Source organism: Corvus moneduloides, chromosome 3 (genome assembly GCF_009650955.1).
Source record: "Corvus moneduloides isolate bCorMon1 chromosome 3, bCorMon1.pri, whole genome shotgun sequence".
NCBI classification, from domain to species: Eukaryota; Metazoa; Chordata; class Aves; order Passeriformes; family Corvidae; genus Corvus; species Corvus moneduloides.
Genome location: NC_045478.1, coordinates 1,824,485 through 1,849,472, shown reverse-complemented (window position 1 = coordinate 1,849,472; position 24,988 = coordinate 1,824,485). Strand labels below are relative to the sequence as shown.

Below are 24,988 nucleotides of genomic sequence, written 5' to 3'. Positions count from 1 at the left end.
CCTCATTTTATTTTAAGAAGCTGAATCTCCGGTTTTTCTGCACCTGAAACTCCTTTTTTTTTTTTTTTTTCCCCAGTTTGACAAGTGGACAGATGGCCAGAGGAGGAGGATCCTGGTGGACCTGCTGGAACGCTGCTCCGTGTCCCAGCAGAAATTCTGTGCCAAGCAGCTCCAGGCCCGAGTCCCCACCGAGGCCGTCGATTTCACCACGAGGCTCCCTCGAGTCCTGTCCTTGTACATCTTTTCCTTCCTGGATCCACGGAGCCTCTGTCGATGTGCACAGGTGAAAAAGCCAACACCTGCCCGGGGTTCAGAAAACCAGGTTAAAGTCCTTTAAAAAAAAAAAAAAAGGGAAAACATTGATTTTTGGTGAAGACAAAAGATCTTCTGTGCCAAAGGCTCGCTCCTCAGATCCTAAATTAAGCCAGATTGGCCAAGATTCACAGAAGTGAGGAGTAATTTTAGATGCTCCGTTCTAAAGCGTTTTAAATGTGGCATTTTCAAGAGTGATTATTCCCAGAAAGGAAGCCTGGTACTTCCTGAAAATCACATTCCTCTAAAACACCTTGCACCGTGAGCAGAGCCCTTAATTCTTTGAGAAATTCTGGCTTGTGCTTTTGCGAAGAACAACACTCGATCCTTCAAGGAAAACAGATCCTTTAAAATGCCTGAGGATCAAGTGTTGGATGTGGAGAAGCAGAAAATTACAGATGTGCTTTGGAGCACAGTGGTTAAGACTCCAAAAATCTGTTTGCATGCCATAAAATGCTGTGAGATGCTGCCCGCAGCAGTTTTAAATTAATAAGTTCAGCTATCAGTGACATTATTGCTGCACTAACGTAATATTCCATGTAATTTAAGAATGTATCATAATCTCGGCTTGGCTAAGCCTTGCTTTAGTAACTTTCTCCAGCATTTCATGAGGATGCGACTCAAACTATCCATGCTCGGGCAGGGAGAAAAGAGGTTAGAAAATTACTTAGAATCACAGAAGGGCCCCACACCAGGAAGGCCTTGAAAGGTTTAAATGGTTTGATCAAAGGTTCAAGAGGAGCATTAACAGTGCAGAAGAATTGTTTACGCACATGTGGGAATTACCTCCCCAGCCCAGAAATCCGTAGCCGAAATCTTGGATGCTTTAAACCCCAAGGTTTCCAACTGGCTGGGAATTCACAGGTGAGCTGGCACTGGAAGTACCTGTCAGAGCTGGATCAGCTGTGGATGCTGAAGTGCCTGCGTTTCGGGTGGTTCATCAACTTCTGCCCGACCCCCTTTGAGCAGGGCGTCTGGAAAAAGCACTACATCGAGATGGTGAGGGAGCTGCGCGTCACCAGGCCCAAGGTACGGATCCGCCGCCTCCACGGGCGTCTGTGCCCAGGGGCAAATCTGGGGTCGGGTCTGGCTCTCAGCCCCCCCTGCCTCTTTATCTTTTTGGGATCCTCCTGCCCTGAATTCAAAGTTCAGCCCTTTAATTTAAAGTGAAGTCCCCCACAGACTCTCTGTAGCTGGCAGAGAGAAGCTGATCCATCTCAACAGCAGCTCGGCTCACTTGAATATGGATTGTAGGACCTGGGTGATGAAAAGCACCGCCAAGGTGCCTCTTTCTGTCCGCTCACCATAATGGAGCCTGCAGAGACCAATTTCGAGTTAATTCCCAATTATTTTAACCCTAAATTTAGGCCAACCTAATTTTCATCATAGGCTCAAACTTGTTTCCTTGCTCTAATCTCTTATCAGACTCCTTCCAAGGACGAGTTCATAGTTATCGATGTGCAACCAGTAAAAAGCAATGTCCCAGAGAGGAAACTTTCTGTGGCAGGACGGGGGACAACCAGGGGGAAAAAGGAGCTCCCTCCTTGGCGTTCATCCGACAGGAATCCCACGGACACCATCCGGTACAACTACCTGGACAACTACGACCCCATCGAGCAGGCCAGGCAGGCGTAAGAGCTTCACCTCTTTTCCTTTCCCTGTGGCACAAGGTTTTCCATGTCCTCCTCAGGCTCGCTCTGCCCATCCAGCTGCCTGGTTGCAAAGCCAGTTTCCCGCTCTTTTGGCCTTTTTTGGATTGGTTTTGGTCCAGTTGTAGCTGCAGCTGGCGCTGCTTTGTGTCCATTCAGCGCCACTTGTCAGGCCGGAACTCCTGGGGGATGTTAGAGAGCTGGAATGGGAGGAATTAGGACAAGGGGTTGTTGGAGAGTTTTTAAATAAAGCTGCCAGGCTGGGAGGAATGTGTGGGTTTTGCACGGTACAGGAAGAATGAATTAATTGTGATGGAATATAATTCTATCACTGGGAGGATCTCCTGGCTGAGAGGAGGCCGGGATGATCGAATTGCAGGGCAGGTGTACGAGGATGTCGGAGCATGGAAGTGATGAATGGTATTTGTGTCTGCACTGCCTGGATCCGTCACTTCCTGGGCTCTCAGGATTATCCACTGGCTAAAGAAAGGCATTTCCCTCCCAAAGCAGAGTTTTGCACATGGATCTGTGTTAGAACTGCCCTATGTTTTCTTTCATCACCTCTGGCACCGGAGATTTTCCCAATCTTAGATCCAAGGTGAATTTTCTGTGCATTGACAAGCTCAGGAAGGGTGTGGGAGTGACCTGCGGGAAGAGTTCCCCCTTTTCTTGTGTGAATCCCTGGAAATGCCACCTCTGACACTTCCCAGGGGCCACCTCAGCCCAGCTGATGTGGAAAGGGTGACGCTGTCATTAATCCAAGCCTGGCAAACAGGTCATGGATCCTCTTGACCATTCCCTGGTCCCTGTGGGAATCCACGGACTCACCACTCCGAACGTGCCAGGAGCAGCAGATTCCTCTCCGCCGTGCCAACAAAAATCCTCGGGAACCAACAGAGCCACAACGAAAGCACCTGGGCTGTGTTTAAGTCAATATCCAGCAGAGCCAAGCTTATCCCTGTGCCCGGGAACAATCAGCTCAGGAATTACCCCAGCCAGGGATTGTTTGGCCAAGCGCTCTCGGAGCTCTTTCCCAACGTGAGTAACCCTGCCGGACCCAGCACTCCTCCGGGCTGTTCCCCAGAGCTCCCAAGCGCCTGAGCAAAAAGCCTTTTATGAATCACGTTTTAATCCGCGTCCCCTGGTCCTTGGATGTTGCACTACATCAAAGAGCTTCCCAGTTTCCACCTCACCCTCTTTCTGTGGGATGTTTTTCCCAACTCTAACACCACTTTTGGGTTGAGTTCTTGGAGGCTTTTCGCTGAATATTTTCACCGAATGCCTCCTCGTTGCAAATGAACGTCCTGATGTTATTTTCCAGCCGCGCTCAATGGTTTTGTACGGCAGCTCTTGAAGGTTTCTGTGAGGTTTAGGATTCTCTTGTGCCGTTTCTGTGAGGTTTAGGATTCTCCTGTGCCATGAAAAAGTGGGACAAGCCTCGGCTGAAAGGTTTAGAAGTCGCCTGTCCCAGCGCTGAGCTGTGGATGCAGCTGAGAACCAGGTGGAAACAATTCCCCTGAAATAAGGAAACAGTAAATAATAAATACCCTCCCCGTTTGCCTCTCCTGAGTGAGATCCCAGCCTCTCTCTATTTGTGGAGAACTTTTTAATGCCGAGCGTTCCTGCAAATCTGCCATTTATCCGCAATTACAGAGGATTATTGCGAGGAGGGAGAGGAATTCTGTGAGATTTGCTTGTTTATCGAGGATCTGCCTTTAATATCACTTAAGCTGGAGGTAATTGCTGGTGCTCAGGCACATCTGTGGTGATTATTCAGCAGCGCAGGTGCCACGTTTCAGGTGCTGATCCAGCCTCCCACTCCCACAATGATGTTCTGGTGCTTCTTTTCCAAGGACACTTTGCTGTCCCTTCCCAAAAATCCTCCCACTGAGGCTCTGTGTTGTGCTCTCCACCCTTTACTTCCAGGCAGCTGCCAAGGGATGGGGAATTCAGCTCTTCAGTTGGATCCCTGGAGCAGGGAGACACCACCTCGAGCGTCCCTCAGGCTTTGGTGGGGGTGGCAGGAAAACATTACCATGGTCCCGGTGTCCCTCTGGGACACCAAGCCATGGTTTGGAGACTCCCAGGAATGCTGTGCAGGATCCACCTCCACGCAGGCAGACCCTGCCTGACCAGGGCTCAGCTTGGAAGGCAGAACAGAATCCCAAGATAAAAATCTCCGACCCCGCCGGCGCTGTCAGGTGCAGTTCTCCTTCGGATGAGCCGCATTCCTGGAGCTCAAGGGCAAAACAACCGCCCCTCATGTAAAATGGATGTCAGGAGGAGTGAAATCGGTGTAAAACGAGATCCTGGAACAATAGAAGCGATTTCCGAGGGTTTGCCAAAGGGAATCTGGGAAAGGAAATGGGTTTTGCTGCAGCCGGAGTGCACGTGGGAAGGAACGGCGATGAGGGTTTCCAGGACGTGAACGTGTGGGAGAGGACGTGGCAGAACTCGCAGAAACTCAAAGGGGTGGTGGAGAGAAAAGGACTGGGGAGAGATTCTTCAAGCCCAGCACCTCGACTGGAAATCCCTGACCCCACAAACCATTTTTTCCCATTTGAGTGCTGAGGAAAACCGGAGCTGGGGAGAATTCCTCGTGAATAAACAGGATCACATCAAAGGAATACCTGACGCCACCATCAAAGCAACGCGTGAGACGAGTCGCTGGCTGCTACCTTGAATCCAAATCAATCTGCCTAATCCCAGGTTGAATTTTGCGGCATTTAAGAGGTAATCCACAAAAAACAAGTTTTTCCTAACTCCTGGGCAGGTTAAAATCTCCTCGGAGCTTGACCTTGCTCTGCAGTCGTTTTCTGATCCAAAGGGAGAGGAGGACTTTGCTGCTCATCGTATCAGGGTGAAATTTTGACATTTAAACGGCAGAGTTCATGGAATTCCAGAGCCGTCTGGGTGGAGAGAGACATTAAAGATCATCCAGTTTCAACCCTGACACCTTCCACTATCCCAGGCTACTCCAAGCTCCATCCAACCTAACCTTGGACATTTCCAGGGATCCAGGGGCAGCCACAAATTCTCTGGCCAACCTGTGCCAGGGCCTCCCCACCCTCACAGAAAATAATTTCTTCCTAATCTTCTTCTAAGTCTCTCCTCTTTTAGTTCAACACTGCTCACTGTGTAAAAAGTCGCTTCCTGTCATCTGCGATGACGAAGAGTTTTCATCTGTTCCTTTGTTGGGCTTTTGAGTCATCAGCTGCCTTCTCCCTTCCACAGCAGCACCGAAACAACACTGCTGGGAATTCCTAGCAGAGAACTCATCCTTGTTTAGCCAAAAAAAAAAAAAGGGGGAACATGGCAAGCAGAAGGAGCTGCAGTCAATTCTCAATTACGCAGCGCAGTGGAGACAAAGGGAGTCCTGTAAGTGGAAACACAAAATATATTCTGCAGGCTGTGAGGCCAAAATTGGCTCTTTAGCTTTGAAAAACAGATCAATACATTTCCAGACAGCAGCTGGGCAAGGGTTTGGCCTGGCCAGGGCTCACTGAGGAGAACAATAACACTTGGCCACAGCTGAGGAGTGCCCAAAAAATGGGGTTCATTTGCAGTCTGGATGATAATTGAAACCTGTTTTTCGCTTCTGCTGGATTTCTTTGCCGTTTGCTCAGAAAGGCAGGAGCTTGTACCCCAAATCTGTGCCCAGGAGCTCAGTGAAAACCCCCCTGCAGCATGAGGGAGGTGGGACAGAGATCCCCCAGTAAGTTCACTGGGAGGTTTTGGGTTTAGCTGGGACAGTGTGGGAAAAGCTCAGCAGTCTCTGAGCAGTGAAATTAAGAACAGCAATGAGCAGATGTGCAGCCAAGGGAGTGGTGAGGTGATAGAGAAGAGATACAGACAGGGTTGAATTACAAATTGCCTGGAAGGGGTTATCAAAATCCCTCAATAGAATTATAGCTGTGACTATCGGCGTTGTAATTTATCACGGCGATGATTTCTGGTAGGTCTGGTTTGTTTTCTGCCTGAATTGTCCAAGCAGCTTTTTGTTACAGACAAAAAAAACCCCAAAACATTCCCAGAGATCAGCAAGGAGGGATTTGCCTCCCTGGGCACAAAGAAATATTGCAAAGGGGAAGTGAAAGATTTTTATCTAAAGCGTGGAGTCGAGTTAGGAAATTTTCCTGTGGGGCTCTGATCTGCCTACAAAGGCCCAGGAGGGCGTTTCTGTCAGGCCCTGCATGCACGGCTCTGCTGGAAGGCATCTGCTGTTTGTGCAGCTCGTTGCCAATAAATCAAAAGATTTGCCTCCCACTTGATCATGAATAATGAATTCCGATTCTATCCGAGCACTGGAGCCCCGCCAAGACCGCGGCCTTGTGCCTCAAGACAGGGCCCTGCTACTTCTCACGACAACAGCTCGGCCAAAATGCAAGTTCTGTCCCCCCTCCCCAGCCTTGGGTAATTTACGGCCACAGGCTGGCTCTAAAAAACAGTTGCATATTGTCCTGGAGTGTTTACCCAACGAGAAAATAATTACTTGCAGTAATTGTTCTGTCAGCGGCCCCCGCTCCTGACAAAGAGGGGCTCGCTCGCGTGAGAAGGACTCGGAGCGTCCCCGTCCTCCCGGATCCCGACGCTCGTCTCCCCCTTTTCGTGCTCCTGAATAGCCAGCCCAGCACTCCGTGCCTGGTGGGTGTGTGGGAATTAAAAAAAAATTCCTTAAGGGAGGAAAACAGGGCGAGAAACACCGAGTTCAGCACTGGGAGCGAGAGACCTGCTGTCCTCATCCTGGCTCTGACGCCTTTTTCCTCATCCTCACTCCTTCCATTTTCCTGACCCGGAGCTGGGGTTCTGGGGGTGAGCTGACACCACGATTCAGACACCAGAACACGGCAGCAGATACCTCAATTTACAATAATATCTTTATTTACAGCCACCAGGCCAGGGCTGCCCTCTACCCAAAGGTCACAGCGTCATTCGGGATGGAAAACACCTTTAAGATGGCTGAGTCCAACCATAACCTGGACACTGCCAGGTCCACCAAAATGACCAATTCCTTCCCAGCTGGAATATTTTGGGTCGGATTTTCTCCCTTGACTGTTTGATTTTATAAAGAGGTGGCAGTTTTCCTCAATTTCCCACTTGAAATAATGCTGGATTTGACTTCATGCTCCTGGACTGGGATGAGGGAATACCGGCCACGTGCTGGTGTTGTGTGTGTGTTATGTGGTGTGATCCTGGCTTTTCACAGGATAAAAGTTGCTTTTAGAGTCTATTTCCACCCTTTATACCCATGATTTTTGTATTCCAACTGTGCCTTTTTTAGCATGGAGCCCAGAGACACCGGGAGAACCACTCAGAGCTGCTGCTTTCACTTCCCAGATTCTGTATCACGGAATTTGAATGTGGAATGAACACCTCCGGATCGTGAACCTGCCTGAGTGCTTAAAAAGCACTGCCTCAGAGTCTGGATTTTACTGCTGATATCGGAAAAAACGTGGCAGCCGGCCATATTCCAGTGCAGTTCACTTCATTTTCACACTCTGGAATATTCCTGTTCTGCCAGTTAATTGTGTTGAATTTAAGAACAGCTGCATATAATACCAAAAATCACGCATTTTTATACTCATACATATAGAAATAGATACATAGAATTATTTGGCTATAAAAACATTGAATAAACACCTTGTTGGAGGCAGCCCCCAGCCTTTTTTGCACTTCAGGTAACACAGACTTCACTGAAACCTCTCAAATTGATTTAGCTCAGCTTCTTTTCTGTGAATTTCCCGAAGGTGCTGTAACATCTTAGGTGCACTTAGCTTAAATCACTGAGTCCTGAGCTTGTGTTTGAGTGCCAGAATTTGTCATAACTTAAAAAAATACCGAGTTCCCACTTTCCCCTGAGCGCTGGTAGCTGATTGTGCTCTTCGGGGCTGCCCCAGGTGCGAGATGAAAATGTGTTCTCTCAACCCACGTCTTTTTGGGTGCCAGTATCCCAAAGGATTTGGGTTTTATCAACCCCAGGGAAGGAACTGCACAGCATTTATTGATATTTTTGCGTTCTGCTCTGCAGGAGGAGGAAGGGAGGAGGGCGCACCCCAGACCTGAGCAGGCAGGAGGCTGAGAGGAAGAGGAGAGGGGCTCGTGGATCCAATCAGCTCCGGAAGGTGAAATCCCTGGCAAGTGTCAGCAGTTTGTGATCCCATCACCTGGGGCGGTGTCAGGCACCCCCAGGAATGTTGGAGCTCGGAGTTTTTCCCTCAGGAAAGAGCTGCTGAGAGGACACCTGGGCAGGAGGAGGACACAAAGCCTCCCCCACGGCTGGCTGCTCTGAGGGAATCTCGCCGCATCCCAGACGCCGCTGGCGGTGGGAAAGGGGCAGCAGTGTCTGTGCAGAGACAGTGCCCCTGTTATCCGCTCCTCCCTCTCCTGACTATCTCAAAAATCCCTTTCCATGCTTTTTACAAAGCGCTGGCACAGTTCCCTCACAACACAAAGTTTCACGACTCTGGATCGCCGCAGTTTGACGTTCGTTCATCCTCCGTGCCCTGAGCCCGAGCAAAGCAGCCCCAAATCTCAACACTGAGGGCTCATTGTGCCCGGGGCTGCTGCAATAGGGCATCCTCCCACGCGAGGAGCTCAGGGAAGTCATTCCAGAGAGCTCCACGGGTTCTGTGGAGATGGCAACAAACAACTGCCAGGAGAAGGCCGTGCTCACGAGCGTGTCGGGGGTTCTGGGAGCAGACCTGGTGTTCCCGGAGCCCTGGAAGCCAGGGAATGCCTGGGAGTGGAGCTAAAGGAGGGTTACATGAAAGAGAGGCATTGTCTCCCAGATGGGGAGGCATCCTCCTGACCCAAATACAGCCTGTGGGCAAGGAAATTGATTCTGGCACTGCTGAAGAACAGAAAATATCATTATTCAGCCTCTGCCTCACAGTTGGCGCTCTGGAGGTCGGAGCGTCTCACACGGGTTCATCCCACCACAACTTCCCCTTCCCAACTCCAAGCTGTTTTATTGCCAGGCCAGAAGTGAAAGAATCTCAGTAAAAATAGGTGAATTTGATTTTCTCTCCCCGGATTTTAGGAAACTTACGTGTTCTTCAAAGTTAATTGACCTGCAACCCCAATCAGGAAGCATTTGACTGATATAAAATGGGAGAATCATGGAATTGCTGAGGTTGGAAAAGATCCTCAAGATCATCGAGTCCAACCATCCCCCAGCACTGCCGAGGCCAGCACTGAGCTGTGTCCCCAGGTGCCACTTCCATAGGGATTTTCAATCCCTCCAGGGATGGGGACTCCATCCCTGCCCTGGGCAGCTGTGCCAGGGCTGGACAGCCCTTTCCAGGCAGGAATTGTTCCCAATATCCAACCTGAACCTCCCCTGGCATAATTTAAGGCTGTTCCCTCTCACCCTGTCCCTGTTCCCTGGGAGAAATCCTGATCCCACCTGGCTGCCTCCTCCTATCTGGGAATTCCAGAGAGGAAAATTCCCTCTGGAGCCTCCTTTTCTCCAGGCTGAGCCCCTTTCCCAGCTCCCTCAGCCGCTCCTGGTGCTGCAAACCCTTCCCCAGCTCTGTTCCCTTCCCTGGACAGGCTCCAGCCCCTCAGGGTCTTCCCTAAACCTTTTATGTTGGAAAAAGTCCTGGATCCCTCCCGATTTTGGAGTTGTCCCCGTGTCAGTAGAAGAGCTGAGTTTTTTATCCTCTTGTACAAACCTGTTGCTGCTCCAGCCACAAATGAGCGCAGCACTAAAGACAATAAAGCTGAGCTTAAACCAGGCTGATGCATAGGGAAATAAGTAAGTAAAAAAAATAAATAAATAGAATTCTCTAGGAATAACCCAGAATTAATTTCCATTTATTAAAGGCAGCATTGGGAAACCTGGCTGAAATGAAGACCTTTAGAAAGGCTCCTATTTAATCAAGCCTAAATAAAGAGGCTTAATGTGCAAATCTTTCAGCAAATCCTCAGAAGAAGAATAGCCCAGGATGAAAGAATAAACACCCAAGGCGAGCAAACACCGGGTCAGATTAAAATGAAACCCTGAAATAGATCAATGATCCCAGTGCAGACCGTAGGTGAGAATAAAGAATATTCCAGCCAACAGCCGGAATATAAAATATAAATAAAATAATAAATAAAATAAAATAATAAATAAAAATATAAAAGGGGTTTTTACATGGAGCTCCCAGCTCAGGAGGCTCAACCAGAGCGCACCAAAATGAGCATAAACACCTAATTAAGGGGACATCCACTGGCTCCACGTTTGCATGGGGTGAATGAGTTCTCCCCGAGTAAAGCTGGGAGGGTTTGGAGTTTATTACTAATCACAGAAAGCAGAAAATGTGACCAGGCTCGCTCTTCATTTGGAAGAAATGAAAGTCAATTGGCCCAATTACACGAAAGAGTAAATTACAGTGAATTAAGTTAATGAGGTCTCTGAATGAAGGGCCACACTCTGCACACCCCCAGGTCCGTGCAGGCGGGAGGCAATTCCTGGCCTCTCTTTATCCAGGGAAATGCTCTAAGGATACTCCAAGGATGCCACTCCAGCTGAGAGCCGTGATTTCGGAGCCCAAGGTCTCACTGCTGCCACACCAGTGCCCTCCCCACGAGTCCTTCCCAGCAAATTCCCAGATATTTTATGGGGAAGGCGAAACTGGATTGGTCAACGTCAGCAGTGAGGGGCTGGGTCTGCCTTTGTCTGCTCCAGACACTGCCCCACCCTCACAGCTGCTCCCAAATTAGTTTTAGTCCTCACTAAATAACATCTTTTTGACAGGATCAGTCATTCCTGCCTCCCTGGCTGTGTCCCAGGGTAATGAGATTGAAGGATCTGAAGGCAGGAATGCATTTTTTTCCATGACATATTTACAGGGAATTGATGTTCTGAGTAAAAAAATCCCATTTCCAAGAGGTGGGAATAGCCTACAGGGAAATCCAGGATTCCCAGCACCTGGTCCTGGGCAATGTGTGTTTATATTCTGTAAAGCTTATTTGGAATTCTCTCGAGTTGACATAATAACGTTTGTTCTCTATTCTTACCAAATAATTTGGGTCAGTCCAAAAAAAACTCGGAACTGTTCTTTTTCCAGGACCTGAGGGTTTTTTGAATTTTTTGGGATCTTTCTCAAGGAATAAAGTGGGTTGTTGAGAGATTTTTTTTTTTTTTGCTTAATTTTTATCCTGGTTATGTTGAAATAAACTTCATCCTTTTGAGTCTTCAAGCACTGAGCGAGACTGGGATCAGTCCCAGCCGCGTGCACAGGGGAGAATTCGGGCATTAACATATTAATTAATGTGGAGAATTAATTAATGCGGGTTTAGCTTCGCTGGCATCAATTTCTAATTGGGTCCTTCTGTCCTTCAGGTAAATTTAGACCACAGCACAGCTCAGAAAAAGGAGATTATGGTTGTGGTTTTTAGGACTATCATTTGGGGATAAAATTCATAGAATGTATAGAATTTCTCAGTGGATTCCAATGTTTTCAGTCCCTCTGAAGCTGTTGGGATGATGATTTCTCTTCTTCTCTTCTCTTCTCTTCTCTTCTCTTCTCTTCTCTTCTCTTCTCTTCTCTTTTCTCTTCTCTCTTCCCAGTTGTCACTTTGTGCCGATCTCGAATCTCTCCCAAAGCCACCAGTTCGTCCCAGCTGGGCCACACCTCAGCAAACTGGGAACTTGCCCTCCAAGGCAGCAGCCAAGGCCCTGGTCCAGAGCTCCCGCTGGAACGCCGGGATCCGGCCGGGACCCTTCCGAGCTCCAAAACCACGGGAGAGAGGAACTGGAGATGGCACCAGGATGGGCACCAGGTCCCCATGTGAGTGTGAGGTCCTGTCCCTGGGGAGGCTGTTCTGGAGACAACATCCAAATCATGGAATCATAAAATCTTGGAATGGTTTGGCTGGGAAGGGACTTTAAAAATCATCTCATTTCACCCCCTGCCATGGCCGGGGACACCTCCCACTATCCCAGGTTGCTCCAAGCCCTGTCCAGCCTTTCCTTGGACACTGTCAGGGATCCAGGGGCAGCCACAGCTCCTCTGGGAATTCCAGCCCAGTCCCTCCCCTCCCAGCCAAGAATTCCTTCCCAAAATCCCACCCCAAGCTCCCCTTTCCCAGTGGGAAGCCATTCCCTGTGTCCAGTCCCTCCATCCTTTATCCCAAGTCCCTCTCCAGCTCTCCTGGAGCCCCTCTCAGGGGGTGGAGGGCAGGGCTATGGGTGTTGGGAATCCAGAGGACAGGGATTTGCTGCACCAACAGAGAACACGTGGCCGGAGATGTCACATCCAGCACTTCCCAATCCCCCTGTTTGTCACCACTGTCACCGCGGGATGGAACACGTGGGCTGGACTCACCAGCACTCCGTGGCAGAGCAAGAGATCCCAGAGCAGATGTGTGAGTGGGCTCTGTCCAAAATCCAAGTCCTGGAGAGGATCCAGGAAGAGCTGAAGTGGTTGGGTTGGGAACCAGAGCATCCAGCAAATTCCAGGGCCAAGCAATGAACTCCAGGGAAACAAACAACAGCTGGGAACTCCAGGAATGCCTCCCAAAAATAAGGAGCCGGAATGACACAATCCCAAACAATTTGAGGCCATTTCAGTCTGGGGTTGGGTTTGGAAACCCTTCATGGCACATCCTGAAGCTCCTCAGTGTCAGGAGCCTGCTGGGAAAGCCTCTTTGGGGTCTTTGGGAAGTCCTGGTGGTTCACATCGGGGTCGTCACCGTGAGGGTTCCAGTCTGTGAGCCCTGGTGGTTTCTTGTGCAAAAATGGTGAAGAACCTGGAGTGAGCAAAGGAAAAGAGGACTTTGATGGAATACTGTTGGGATTTTAGGAAAGACACAGGGGTAGAGTGATGGGAGCTCCTCCAGGTCAATGATTATCTGGTAATTATTGATCTCATCTAGATGGGAGATGGTGGAACACGTGGAGACCTCCAGCTCCCTTTGGATCTCCCAAACATTGCATTTTTAGCAGATCCATAGGTTAATCTCCACAGGGCAAACCGGTGATCCCAAATCCTTGTGAGGAAAGAAAGGAGCTAATCACAGACGAGGGATGATACATCAGGACAGCACTGGAATGCTTAAATTGGGTTGGATTAGGGATTGGATTTAGATTTGATATTAGGAAAAATTCCTTCACTGGAAGGATTGTCCAGCCCTGGCACAGCTGCCCAGGGCACTGGCAGAGCCCCCACTCCTGGAGGGATTGAAAATCCATGTGGATGTGGCACCTGGGGACATGGATCAGCGGTGGCCTTGGCAGTGCTGGGGGATGGTTGGACTGGATGATCTTGGAATGCTTCTCCAACCTCAACAACTCCGTGGTTCCATGAGCGAGGCCTAAGGAAAACACAAGTAGGGAGCAGAACGTGAATGCATCCTGGCCATAAAAACACCGGGATCAGGCTGGAGAGTCCCATTCCCTCCCGGTGCTGAAGGATTCCATAAAACAGGACCCTGATCCTGGAATCCCACGGCGCGGAAAGAGCCATGGGAATGTTGTAGGCTGGGCCGGGGCCAAGTCATGCAGAGTTTAGTGTAGGATCTGGGCCTTGGCTTTGGTCATTCCAGAGAATCCAGGGAATTCTGGTGTGGTGGCCTCCCGGGAATGTGTCCCTCGGCTCCGGAGGCGCTGGGAATGGGGAGAAGGTGTTTAAGTCTCTGAACTTCTCCATGAGGGGAGGTTCAGTGCTGTCAGAGAGGATGTGGGAGACCAGGGAATTCCTGCAGGGATGTGACCTCCCAGGGACTGTTAACGGGGCCATACTGGTGGGGGATACCGGGACACGCCAGGATGGGCCAAATCCAATCCCGGATGCACCCAGGAAAATGACAAACTGTGGAAGAGGAAGGGGTGAGTGGGGAAAGAACTTACCCACACCACTGCTGTGTACAGCACCCCGAGGGGAATCATCCCTGAGGGATTGCACCTGGATTAGGGGCGATTTCACAGGGCAAAACCGTGTTTTGGGGTTTGTTGTATCAGAGAGAGACAAATCCTATCGTGATTCCTTCAGTGACCTCTCCCGGACCTTTGTGAACTCTGCCAGGCTTTTCCCAAGGGAAACATCCCACCTCTGGATCCTGCTCCAGCTGGGCTTTGCCAGAGCGTGTTTGCAGATTGTCAGGAAGGGATAGGAAAAGGAAAAATGTTCTGATTGATGATTCTCTTCCCTATAATGAGATCACGAGCGGGAATAACCTTCCCACTCAATCCAGATTTGGGAAGGTGTTTGAGGTATTAAATGTCACAAAAATCCTAAGAATTGGCCGAGCACTTAAATACGTTTAGAATCGGAATTCTCTAAGTCAATCGGAGTTCTCTAAATTTATCTGATTCTTCCTATTTCTCTCTCATGCAGCACCTCCTCTGTTTGAGGCTCAGCCCTGGCACATTCCTTCATCCAACCAAGGATCTGACACGGAGTAAGGGAGGACCCAGAGTATCCTTCATTCCAGCAGAACGGGAATTCATCCACCTGGCACTGGGGAAACAACGGGGATGCCTCTGCTGCGCTTTGGGATCGGAACCTGTTTTCCTGTCACTGGTGCGACATTCCCTTTTCCTTATGGATTCTGGAAAACACGGCAGGACTTCCAACCAGGAAGCACCAGAGAGTGCAAGGGAAAAGCACGGGAGAAAGGAGAGTCAGGGGAAACGCTCCAAGGACAACCTGGTTAGGGATGTGCTGGAGACAGAATTCCTTTCTCATGTTAAACAAAGGAATTCCACCTTTTCCATCGTGGTCCTGAGAAGGAAATCAAATCCCACTCTCTTGTACACGGATCCATGGGGAGCTGGAATTGATCACTGAAGAGATTGGGAATCCCGTGCGCTCTCTCTCTCTCTCTCTTTGGGCTTTTCCGCAGTTTGGGGAATTCCCAGGAAACGGAACAAAGAGCAGCTTTTAAGGATAAGGGGACTGAAAGCACAGCAGCTGTAACTCATCCCAGAGAGCTGGGACGAAACGGAACCTTTCCATTCATTGGGAAAAATCATGGCATGCACAGGAATCCTCAGCATTTATGGACAAAAATCACATTTCCAAAGAAATCCCAGCCACCAAGCACGGAATCCCAGAATTAAGGTTGGAAAAGACTTTTTAGATCATCAAATGCAGCACCACACCCATAGTCCTTAAACCACGTCCACAGGGGCCATATCCACAGGTTTTTTGGGCGCTCCCAGGAATGGCGACTCCATTCAGCGCTTTCCAACCCTTTCCATGAAGAAATTGTTCCTTATGTCCAACCTAATCTTCCCATGGGGCAACTCGAGGCCCTTTCAGCACGGATGAGGAGCAAACTTCTGCTCTGAGAGCAGATTATTCTGTGTCACTGGAGGGTTTCCGGGGTTTTCGCAACACCAGGCACCGGGCACGGCATCCCATGGATGGAGAGCATCCAGGGGGAGACTCTTTCCCATGGGAACACGTGAATTCCAGCTCCGAATCACTGGTTTGACAACTCAGTGCATCTCCCTCTCCCAGACTTTGGGGTTTTTCCTTTTTCTGGTTTTCCTGGGTGCTTGGAAGGCCTAAGAGCTGATGAGTCCGAGCCGTTGCCTCCCAAAAAAATCAGCCAGGAACTTGCAGGTGGGAATTATCTTCGGATCTGTTGATTATGCAGAAGACCAGACTGATGAATTTTGATTAAGGAAGCGAAATTTTGAGCATTTAAAGTGAGGTGGAGCAAACCCCATCCAAAATATTCATCAGCACCGTTCCCCGGAATTGCAAATCTCTCCTCACCAGTTTTTTTTTCCCTAGGAAACCAAGTTAAATGATTGCTCCATGGGTGCTTCCTTGGCTTCTTAAATCCAAGCTTCTTTTGGCTTCCATTAGGCAGCAGCTGAGGTCAGATCCATGTTACAAACATGGAAATGATGTAACCCTGCAGCAGTGGTTTCTCTCTTCCCATCAGTATCCCCTGGAATTGTACAATTCCCAGGATCTGAGTGGTCTTGGAGGTGAGTCTTGGAGAGGCACTGTGCCTTTGCGGTGTTAGATCATATTTTAAGTGCTCACTGCACATTTTAAAGCTTAAACCTTCTCTGATTTGTAATTTTTTTTGTATTTATGATGCTGTAAAATAATAAATACGAATGCCCAGGAATGTGTTAAGTCAATTATCCCTGGAATACCAGCAGACCTACAGAATGCACCCCCTGTTAATCAGAATAAAATCCTGTATACTTACGCTGTACGTAAACATACTGAACATCATTCCTGAGGTCACCAAATGGGCCAGAATTTGAAATGAAGAGAAAAAAAAAAAACCTCCATCAGCTGCCTGTGCCACCCCCTGGGGCAAAACCGAGTGCCTGGGGCTGGTGATGGGCACAGGCAGAGGGTCCTTGTCCCACTTCAGAGCGAATTCCCAGATAACGCTGATAAGAGATCGCCAAACTACAGCTGTGCCCTCGGAGATGCGCATTTCCCTGCCCCGCTCGGCGTTTCCAGGTCCTGCACGACTGGAAGCAGCCCCAGCCTCTGATTAAAGGCACCTTTGAAAGCCCAGGGGCCAATGAATCAGCAGCGTCTGAATTGCAGCAGCCGCGGCAGCAGCGACATGAGAATGCGAGCCCTGGGCTACAGCCCCGCTCAGATGTGGGGAACAAACCCAAACACGCCAGACTGCCTCTGACTGGAGCTCTGCTATCCCAAAACTCCACCTGCGCTTCCCTGGTGTTCCTTGCCCCGGAGGAAGGGCAAGAGTTCGGTACCGGAGTTTGGCTTCGGGGCCAAAATGAAGTTTTCCTAATTATTCTGAGCTAAAGAAGCAGGAACTCGGGGAAAGGAAAATGTGTAACTTCTGAGGACGGGAGCTGCGGGTGGGAGCACAGCTGGAGGATTTTTGGAAATGCCCAACTCGTGTGGAGAGGTGGAAGACGAGGGAACGTGAGCTGCTGCCAGGGAAGTGGGAGCAGGAGGAGAGCAAAGTCTCAGCAGCGGCGTTGGAGGGATAAAGGGTTAATGGATGGTGCTGGAAGAGCGCGGAGACCCTGTGGGAAAGGGAGAGCAGCCAGTGAGAGGAAATAAATGCAAGATAAAAAGTTGCTGTAATCAGTGGATGAAGCTGATAACGAGCAGAGAGCACGGCTCAGCTCCAAGGCTGAGATGAGGGTGTGAGGAATTGTTTTTAGGGAGGAACAGGGATATGGGAACAGGTTTGAAATCCACCTCCTCGTCCCTGCTGGAATGTTCAGACCCATCAGGGATATGGGAACGGGTTTGAAATCCACCTCCTCGCCCCTGCTGGAATGTTCAGACCCATCAGGGATATGGGAACGGGTTTGAAATCCACCTCCTCGCCCCTGCTGGAATGTTCCGACCCATCAGGGATATGGGAACGGGTTTGAAATCCAATTTGATCCGCCTGGAACATCCCAAGGCACAGCAGCTGCTGGAATAGATTTGGGAGAGGGGAGGGCAGAAGATAAAGGTCTGGGGGGAAGCACAGCCACCTCCCAGACCATGGAGAAACTGTTGGTTGGCACAGGAGGCTCGGGAGACCCCGGGGGAGGTAAAATCCCAGGCCAAGAACAGGTCCGGGCATCGCAGGGCACTCCCAGCACATCCTGTAGGAAGGAGACTCAGCTCAGCTCTCCAAAAGGCCCAGCAGGCAGAAGTGGGAGCGGATGGTTTCAACCCTATTTCAACCTGTTCCATCCCAGGATCTGATTTCCAGACACCCTCGTGCCATCCTCAGGCACCAGAGCAGGCTCTGGCTGCCTTTTAAGTCATCCCACCCGGTGGGAAGAGCTCTTTCCTCGTGCCCTTTTCCCTCCCTGCAAGCCCTTCAGCCCCCAGGCACACCCCAGTCATGAGAGTGGTGCCAAAAATCCTCAGAACAGCCCCTGGATCCAAAGGTTTTCCAAGAAAAATCATCTTTTTTTTTGTGAGACTCTTTCTTTGTGAGATTTTTTACCATCCCACAAATCCCCAGAGCAGGTCACGTGGCCATTGCCAGCATCTCCCTGCTGTTTTATCTGTAAGTCGGTGGTTTTTTCCTTGCTGCCTGTTCTCTCCTCCTCCACAGTCCTGTTTTCCATCCAGGCAGCATCTCCCCTCTGCTCATGGGTAGGTTCATGATCCACCAAAATCCAGGGACTGACCGGGATGCCACCAGCAAGAAGATTTGGGAGCAAGGCCCTGGCAAACAGCAGGGCAGTTCCCCAGACAAGGTGTAGTCCAGCCATGGAAATCCCTGTCTCCAGAAGGTGAAGCTCATCTGAGTTTTAGAAGTCACTGGATATTCATGGAAGAATCCTGAGCTGATTTTACAGGATCGTTGCAGAATTTGGGCTGGAAGGGACCCCAGGAGACCTCCGGTCCCACCTCCTGCTTTAAACAGGGTCAGATTTGGGTTTATTCCAGGTTGCTGAGGGCTTTAGGGTCTGCAAATCCTCCCAAGGAGGAGAGCACAGGACACTGTGACACTTAGGGAATCATGGACAATCCTGAGTGGGAAGAAACCCACCAGGATCATCAAATCCAACCCCTGGCCCTGCGCAGACACCCCAAAATTCCCACCCCGTGCATCCCCGAGAGCGTTGTCCAAACACTCCTGGCGCTCTGGCAGCCTTGGGAATGTCACCATTCCCTGGGGATCCCGTTCAGTGCCCGACCCTTCGGGGGAAGAACCTTTTCCCAATATCCAGCCCCACACTCGGCCGTGCTGCCTTTGCTTTCAGGGACCCCCAGAGCCGCCCTTTCCCCTCAGCCTCTTCCCCCCGCTCCCCTTCGCTGCTCCCTCCCACCATCCCCATCTCCCCCCTCCGTGCACTCCCCGAGATCCCGCGGGTCTCCGGGAGGCATTTTCCGCCTTTTGTCAGGAAAACCCAGCCCGTTTTTCCCTGCTGAAGCCGATGTTTTGCTACCATCTAGCGCTGAGGCGGTGCGGCATCCTCGGGCCCGTGTGGAGATCCCTCGGGGGGGGGGGATCGCAGCGCAAGGGGGAAGGGGGAAGAAAACCCCAGGGAAAAACTGGATTCTAACGGGGAAATAGGATGATCCCACTACTGGGAATATCAATCCGAAATTGTCCTGTAAGAACAGCCATAAGGATGTTCTTATACCCCGGGAGTGCTGTGTCAGGACAGCAGGGAGCTCCTGGAGCAGGCCCGGCAGCGAAGATGGGGAAGGACCTGGAGCTCTCCATGCCCAGGAAAGGCTGAGGGAGCTGGGGCTGCTCAGCCTTGGGAAGAGACCCCATCCCGGGGTGTCCCTGTGTGCAGGGAGGCTCAGAGCAGGGCCCAGGCTCTGCTCCAGGCACCAGCAATGGCACCAGAGGAACGGGCAGGAACTGATGCCAGGAATTCCACAGGAATCCCTCTGAGCAGTGATCGAGCACCAGAGACCAGAGAGGGTGAGGAGTCTCCTCCCTGGGATATTCCAGAGCTGTGCCCTGGGCTCTGGGATGGCCCTGCCAGTGACCCACTGTGGTCCCTTCCAGCCCGACCCATCCTGGGATTCTGAGAATCTGTAAATCTGGGATTCTGGGGGTCTGTGAGTCCGAGATTCTGTGGTTGTGGGAGTCTGTGCTTCGTGATTTCGTGAGTCGGTGACTCCATGATGCTGTGATTCTCTTGATTCTCCGATTCTCTAGTTCTGTGAGTCTGTGGGTCTGCAATTCTGTCATTCCACGGGTTTGTGAGTCTGGAATTCCGTAACTCTGTGATTCCATCATTTTTTAATTTGGGGGTTCCATGACTCTGTGATTCTGTGACGAATTCTGAGATTCTGTGATTCCATCACTCTGGGATTCTGTGATGGATTCTGAGACTCTGTGATTCCATCACTCCGTGGTTCTGAGACTCTGTGACTCTCTGACACTGTGACTCCGTGATTCCATCATTCTACAGTTCTGGGATTCTGCGACTCTGTGATTCCATCATTTCGTGGCTCTGACTCTGTGGCTCCGTGACTCTTGAGATTCCACCATCCCGTGATTCCACGATTCCATCGTGCTACAGTTCTGAGACTCTGTGACCCTCTGACGCTGCAGTTTAGTGATTCCGTGATTCCCCTGATTCCTTGATTCCCTAATTCCATGACTCCTTGATCGATTCCTTGATCGATTCCTTGACCGATTCCTTGATCCAGCTGACTCTGGATTCACCTGACACCGCGGCCTCGACAAACACCATCCAACCGAGCATCTCAACGGAGGACACTGCACACCGGGCACGCCATGGGCAGGGGGACCCGGGGACCCCAAACCCCCTCCCCAAAACCCCGGGGGGACCCCCAGAACCCCCCAAACCCGGGGGGGTCCCCGGCGCTGCCCCCGGTGGTTGATGGCGGAACTGCACCCCCCTCACCCGTCGTGCCGCCCTCCCGGCGCTTTACGGCGCTTTCGCGACGGCGCGGGGCGGTGTCGCTTTACGGCAGAGCTGTGGGATAGGCCGCGGGATCCGCCGGGATGAAGCAGAAAAGGAAAAATGGGAAAGGTAAAAGAGAGCCCTGAGGGGCTGGAGCGTGTCCGGGGAGGGGATGGAGCTGGGGGAGGAGCAGATGAGGCAGCTGGAGGGGGCTCAGCCTGGAGAAAAGGAGGCTCAGGGGGGATCTCCTGGCTCTGCACAGCTTCCCTGACAGGAGGGGGCGGCTGAGGCGGGGTCGGGCTCTGCTCCCGGGGAACCGGGACAGGAGGAGAGGGAACGGCCCCCAATAGTGCCAGGGGAGGTTTAGGTTGGATATTAAGAGGAATTTCTTCACTTAAAGGGCTGTCCAGCCCTGGCACAGCTGCCCAGGGCAGTGCTGGAGTCTCCATCCCTGGAGGGACTGAAAAGCCGTGTGGATGTGGCACTTGGGGACACGGGTCAGTGGTGGCCTTGGCAGTGCTGGGAATGGTTGGACTCGATGGTTTTGGAGCACTTTTCCAACCTAAATCGTTCCTTGATTCTCTGTGTGCGTGCGGTGGGAACGCGAGGTCGGCCTTGCCCCTTTCTGTTGTTTTGGAGGGGCTGAAGAGGCAGCCCCGACCTTCCTGAGGCTTTGGGGTGCTTTCCCCACTGTTTTTGCCGGGAAGGCGGAGCCCTGGGCACCCCGGTGGTGCTCAGGAGTTTGCCTTGTGCTGACTGCCGGGGGCAGAATGGGGAGTCCCGGTGTTAAATGGGCTTTTCCCTTAAATCAGAGTGGGACAAAAACTGGGAACGGGATATTGGGCAGCAGAGAAGGTGCAGCAGCCTGACCAACCCTGCAGAGAGAGAGAGAGAGAGAACAGATGGGAATAGCTGAGGAAGCTGTGCCAGGGAGGTTTGGGTTGGATTTTAGGAAAATGTTCTTCCCCCACAGGGTGGTCAGGCCCTGGAGCAGCTCCCCAGGGAATGGTGACGTTCCCAAGGCTGCCAGAGCTCCAGGAGCGTTTGGACAACGCTCTCGGGGATGCACGGGGTGGGAATTTCGGGGTGTCTGCGCAGGGCCAGGAGCTGGGCTGGATGATCCTGGCGGGTCCCTTCCAAGCCAGAACATTCCATGGTTCTGTGATTTTAGGGAACGCAGGTTGTTGGCGACAGGAAACGCTCCTGCCACGTTCTGTGGGAGGGTGGGGAGGCCCTGGGATGGAATTCCCGGAGAAGCTGTGGCTGCCCCTGGATCCCTGGCAGTGTCCAAGGCCGGGTTGGGCAGGGTTTGGAGCAGCCTGGGACAGTGGGAGGTGTCAGGTTTGGATTGAGACGAGCTTTAAATTCCCTTCCCACTCAAACCATTCCACAGTTCTGTGACAGGAATCGAGGGCAGGTGCCCCTGGGTTGTCTCAGGTGGGAAAATCTCTGACTCCTCGCTGTTGTTGCTCTGTTCCCGTTCCAGGGGAGCTCAGCCAGGCCGAGCTGATGGTGATGACCATTGCTGACATCATAAAGCAGCTCCTCGAGGCTCACGAGCAAGGGAAAGATGTGGATCTCAACAAGTGAGTGCCTCTGGAGCTGATCCATCAGGGATGAGCACATCCTGTGCTTTCTGTGACACCCAGCTTTCATTTTCACACCATTTCTCTCCCATTTTCTGATCATAAAATCAGGGAATTCTGGGCTGATTTGCTACTGAGTCCCAAAATGGGTGGGATTGCTGAAAAACTCCAAGAAACTCTCACTGCCATCCTTCAGTAGTCCCAAATCCACCAGGAAAAGGAAATGTTAACGTAGGAATAATATTCGATCAGATTTTTTTAGGCTTGAACAACACATGAACTTGTTGTTTACAGAAACTTCTTGCTCCTTTATTTATGTGGGGTAATAAAACCTGAATTTGCCTCACTTTTTCCGCTTCATCCTAAACTTTTTGTTGGAAATACCTGCCAGGAATTGCCTTGGAGATGAGCTCAGCTATAGGCTGGCTGTGTAAGGCTTCAACACATGAGTCAAACCCCTGGAAAACGACAAGCCAGAGCCTTGGCAGCCTGCACAAAGTTAGGATGAAGCCATATTTGGGAGGAAAAGGTGCAGAAAATAAAAAGAACTAAAAATGGCTGGCGGGTGTGGGTTTGTTTTTGGTCCCTTAATGCACAGTGCAGCTGTTTGCTGCTTTAATACTCTGTCTGCAGAGCAAAACTGCCAGAACCTACCAGGATCTCCGTGGAACTGCTGGAAATGAGCCCTTATTTTGGTCCTTTGGGGTATTTCTGCTTGCAGGCTGAAGACCAAAACCTCAGCCAAGTACGGGCTGCCAGCGCAGCCCCGGCTCGTCGACATCATCGCGGCTGTCCCGCCCCAGTTCCGGAAGGTTCTGCTCCCAAAGCTCAAGGCCAAGCCCATCAGGACGGCCAGTGGGGTGAGCACAGCCACCATCCCTCCTTCCCCCGCCATCCTCCCTGCTCCCAGCCCCAAACTGGGTCGGATTCCTGCCCAAAACCGGGATGGGGAATGCCCGGTGGCGTCGGCACGTTCCAGGTTGCCTTTTCCGTGCCCTTGTGCCCGCAGGGGTGTGGCTTTGAAAGGATTTGGGGGAAGGTTCCTTCCTTGGAGGTTTCCCTGTGGCTGCTGCATCCTTGGAAGTGTCCAAGGAAAGGCTGGACAGGGCTTGGAGCAAAGTGGGGTAGTGGAAGGTGTCGGGGTTGGAACGGGATGGGGTTTAAGGTCCTTCCAACCCAAACCATCCTGGGATTCTCTGAGGAAAAAGGGGGAGTGTGTCCGTGTCACTGTGGGTTTTTCAGCAGAGCAGTTAATCCAGTTCAGGGTAAAACACCTCATTCTCCCTATTAGACCCAAAGTTCCACACATGTGGAAATACTAAATCATACAGGTTCCTGTTTCTTGCTGATTTTGTTCTCCCCTTCGAGGGTTAACCCACAGCTGTTTTGGGTGGCAGCCCAAGCAGGGAGCATCCTAAAACAATCCCACAGATGCCCCAGCAGCCCCAGCCCTGCAAGAAGCTCTTTATTTTCGTCACTTCAGAGGCAAGGACTGTGATTTCTCTCCTCACTTCGCTCCCTGCAGATCGCTGTGGTGGCTGTGATGTGCAAACCCCACCGGTGTCCCCACATCAACTTCACGGGCAACATCTGTGTGTGAGTATGGCCGGCCCAGATGTGCCCTGCTGGGACAACTCCAGGCCTGGGGACACTTCTATCCTCCAGGAGGGGCTGGAGCGTGTCCTGGGAAGGGTTTGGAGCACCAGGAGAGGCTGAGGGAGCTGGGAAAGGGGCTCAGCCTGGAGAAAAGGAGGCTCCAGAGGGAATTTTCCTCTCTGGAATTCCCTGGGAGGAGCCATGTGGGATCTGCTCCCAGGGAACAGGGACAGGATGAGAGGGAACGGCCTCAAGCAGCACCAGGAGAAGTTCATGTTGGATATTGGGAACAGTTCCTGCCTGGAAAGGGCTGTCCAGCCCTGGCACAGCTGCCCAGGGCAGTGGTGGAGCCCCCATCCCCAGAGGGATTGAAAATCCCTGTGGAAGTGGCACTTGGGGACACGGCTCAGGGCAGGGAATGGTTGGGCTGGATGCTCTTGGATGCCTTTTTCAGCCTTGCTGTGATTCCATGACCCAAAAGGACATTTTCCCAGCATTCCTGGATAAATCCAGTGTTGCAGGAGCAGCGTTTTGGGGCCAGGCTCCCATTCTGCACAGCTGCCAGGTTGTTGATACCTCACACATCACCCCAAAATCCGCTTTTTTTTCACCTTTTCCTCAAGGAGGAAATCTTCTCCTTTCATGACCCAGACCCACCATTCCACAGGAGATTCCCACCTTCATGGTTATTAATTTATTACCAATTTGTTAACGATCAGGTGGGGTTTGTGTCCCTGATTTGGGCTGTTGCATCCCTGGGCAGAGGAGCAGGTGGGAGATTCCAGATCCTGCAGGAAAGCAGCAGGATCTGGGAATTCTGAAGGTGGCTGAGCTGAGCCCCTCCTGAGGAGGAGCAGGTGTTGCCTGCAGAAAATTCCTTGCTGTGCCATTCCAGTGGCTCTGGAATGACAGAGCACAGATGGAAGGGAGGCCTCCAGCTGCCAAAACCTCCTGGAACAGCCAAAAATGGTTTTATTTGAATCAAAAACCACAAGCTTGGCTTAACCTCGAAGTCTCTTCCTCAGTTTGACTCGGAGCACCTGAAATCTCCTCTTGGCTGCGCTTTTCCCATCATTTCTTTCCAGACATTCCCTGTCATTCCCAACACATCCCTGAATTTCACTCTGGGTTTGTTTCAGCTCCTCTGTTTGAGCTGTTCCAGGTGATTTTGTGTCTGAAATGGCTTCGGCTGCTCAGCTCTTTGCCAGCAAATGAATGTGGGCACGGTGATTTGCTAATTAATTGTATAATGATGACAGATGACTCGGGGTGAGCTGGCAGTGAGGAAACAAATCAATTATCCTGTGAAGCTAATGGGGCTGGTTTGGTGGAGGTGGCGTTGTCCTGGGAGCTGATCCATAAGGAAAATTCCCTGGATGCTCCCTCACCTTTCCTGCTGGAGCTGAAGGAGAAGGAGTTGCCCACCCTCCTGTCTGAATTCATCTCTGAGCACCTGGAATGTTTTGTTGATGAAATAACACATCCCTAAGCTCGGGGAGCCAATGAAGATGAGCTTTCTCACCATCCAAATACTGAAATTCCCGAAATTTCTGGAAAAG

General features: G+C 51.1%; 2 protein-coding genes across 6 annotated transcripts in view; both read left to right on the top strand.

Moving 5' to 3' along the window:
* Positions 1-16,980, top strand: part of FBXO16 (F-box protein 16) — a 34,419-nt gene extending 17,439 nt beyond the window's left edge. For 2 of the 3 annotated variants that reach the window (XM_032103570.1, XM_032103569.1), the window contains exons 4-9: positions 77-283; positions 1,177-1,341; positions 1,738-1,943; positions 7,990-8,095; positions 11,518-11,737; positions 14,285-16,980. In XM_032103570.1, the coding sequence (XP_031959461.1) occupies positions 77-283; positions 1,177-1,341; positions 1,738-1,943; positions 7,990-8,095; positions 11,518-11,737; positions 14,285-14,352 (972 nt within the window). In that variant the 3' untranslated portion in view covers positions 14,353-16,980. The remainder of the gene's footprint in view (positions 1-76; positions 284-1,176; positions 1,342-1,737; positions 1,944-7,989; positions 8,096-11,517; positions 11,738-14,284) is intronic. The other variant, XM_032103571.1, reaches the window with a different exon arrangement.
* Positions 16,981-20,288: 3,308 nt separating this feature from the next.
* ELP3 (elongator acetyltransferase complex subunit 3) overlaps positions 20,289-24,988 on the top strand; it is a 74,797-nt gene continuing 70,097 nt past the window's right edge. For all 3 annotated transcript variants that reach the window (XM_032103566.1, XM_032103565.1, XM_032103567.1), the window contains exons 1-4: positions 20,289-20,376; positions 21,734-21,833; positions 22,555-22,693; positions 23,359-23,429. In XM_032103566.1, the coding sequence (XP_031959457.1) occupies positions 20,349-20,376; positions 21,734-21,833; positions 22,555-22,693; positions 23,359-23,429 (338 nt within the window). In that variant the 5' untranslated portion in view covers positions 20,289-20,348. The remainder of the gene's footprint in view (positions 20,377-21,733; positions 21,834-22,554; positions 22,694-23,358; positions 23,430-24,988) is intronic.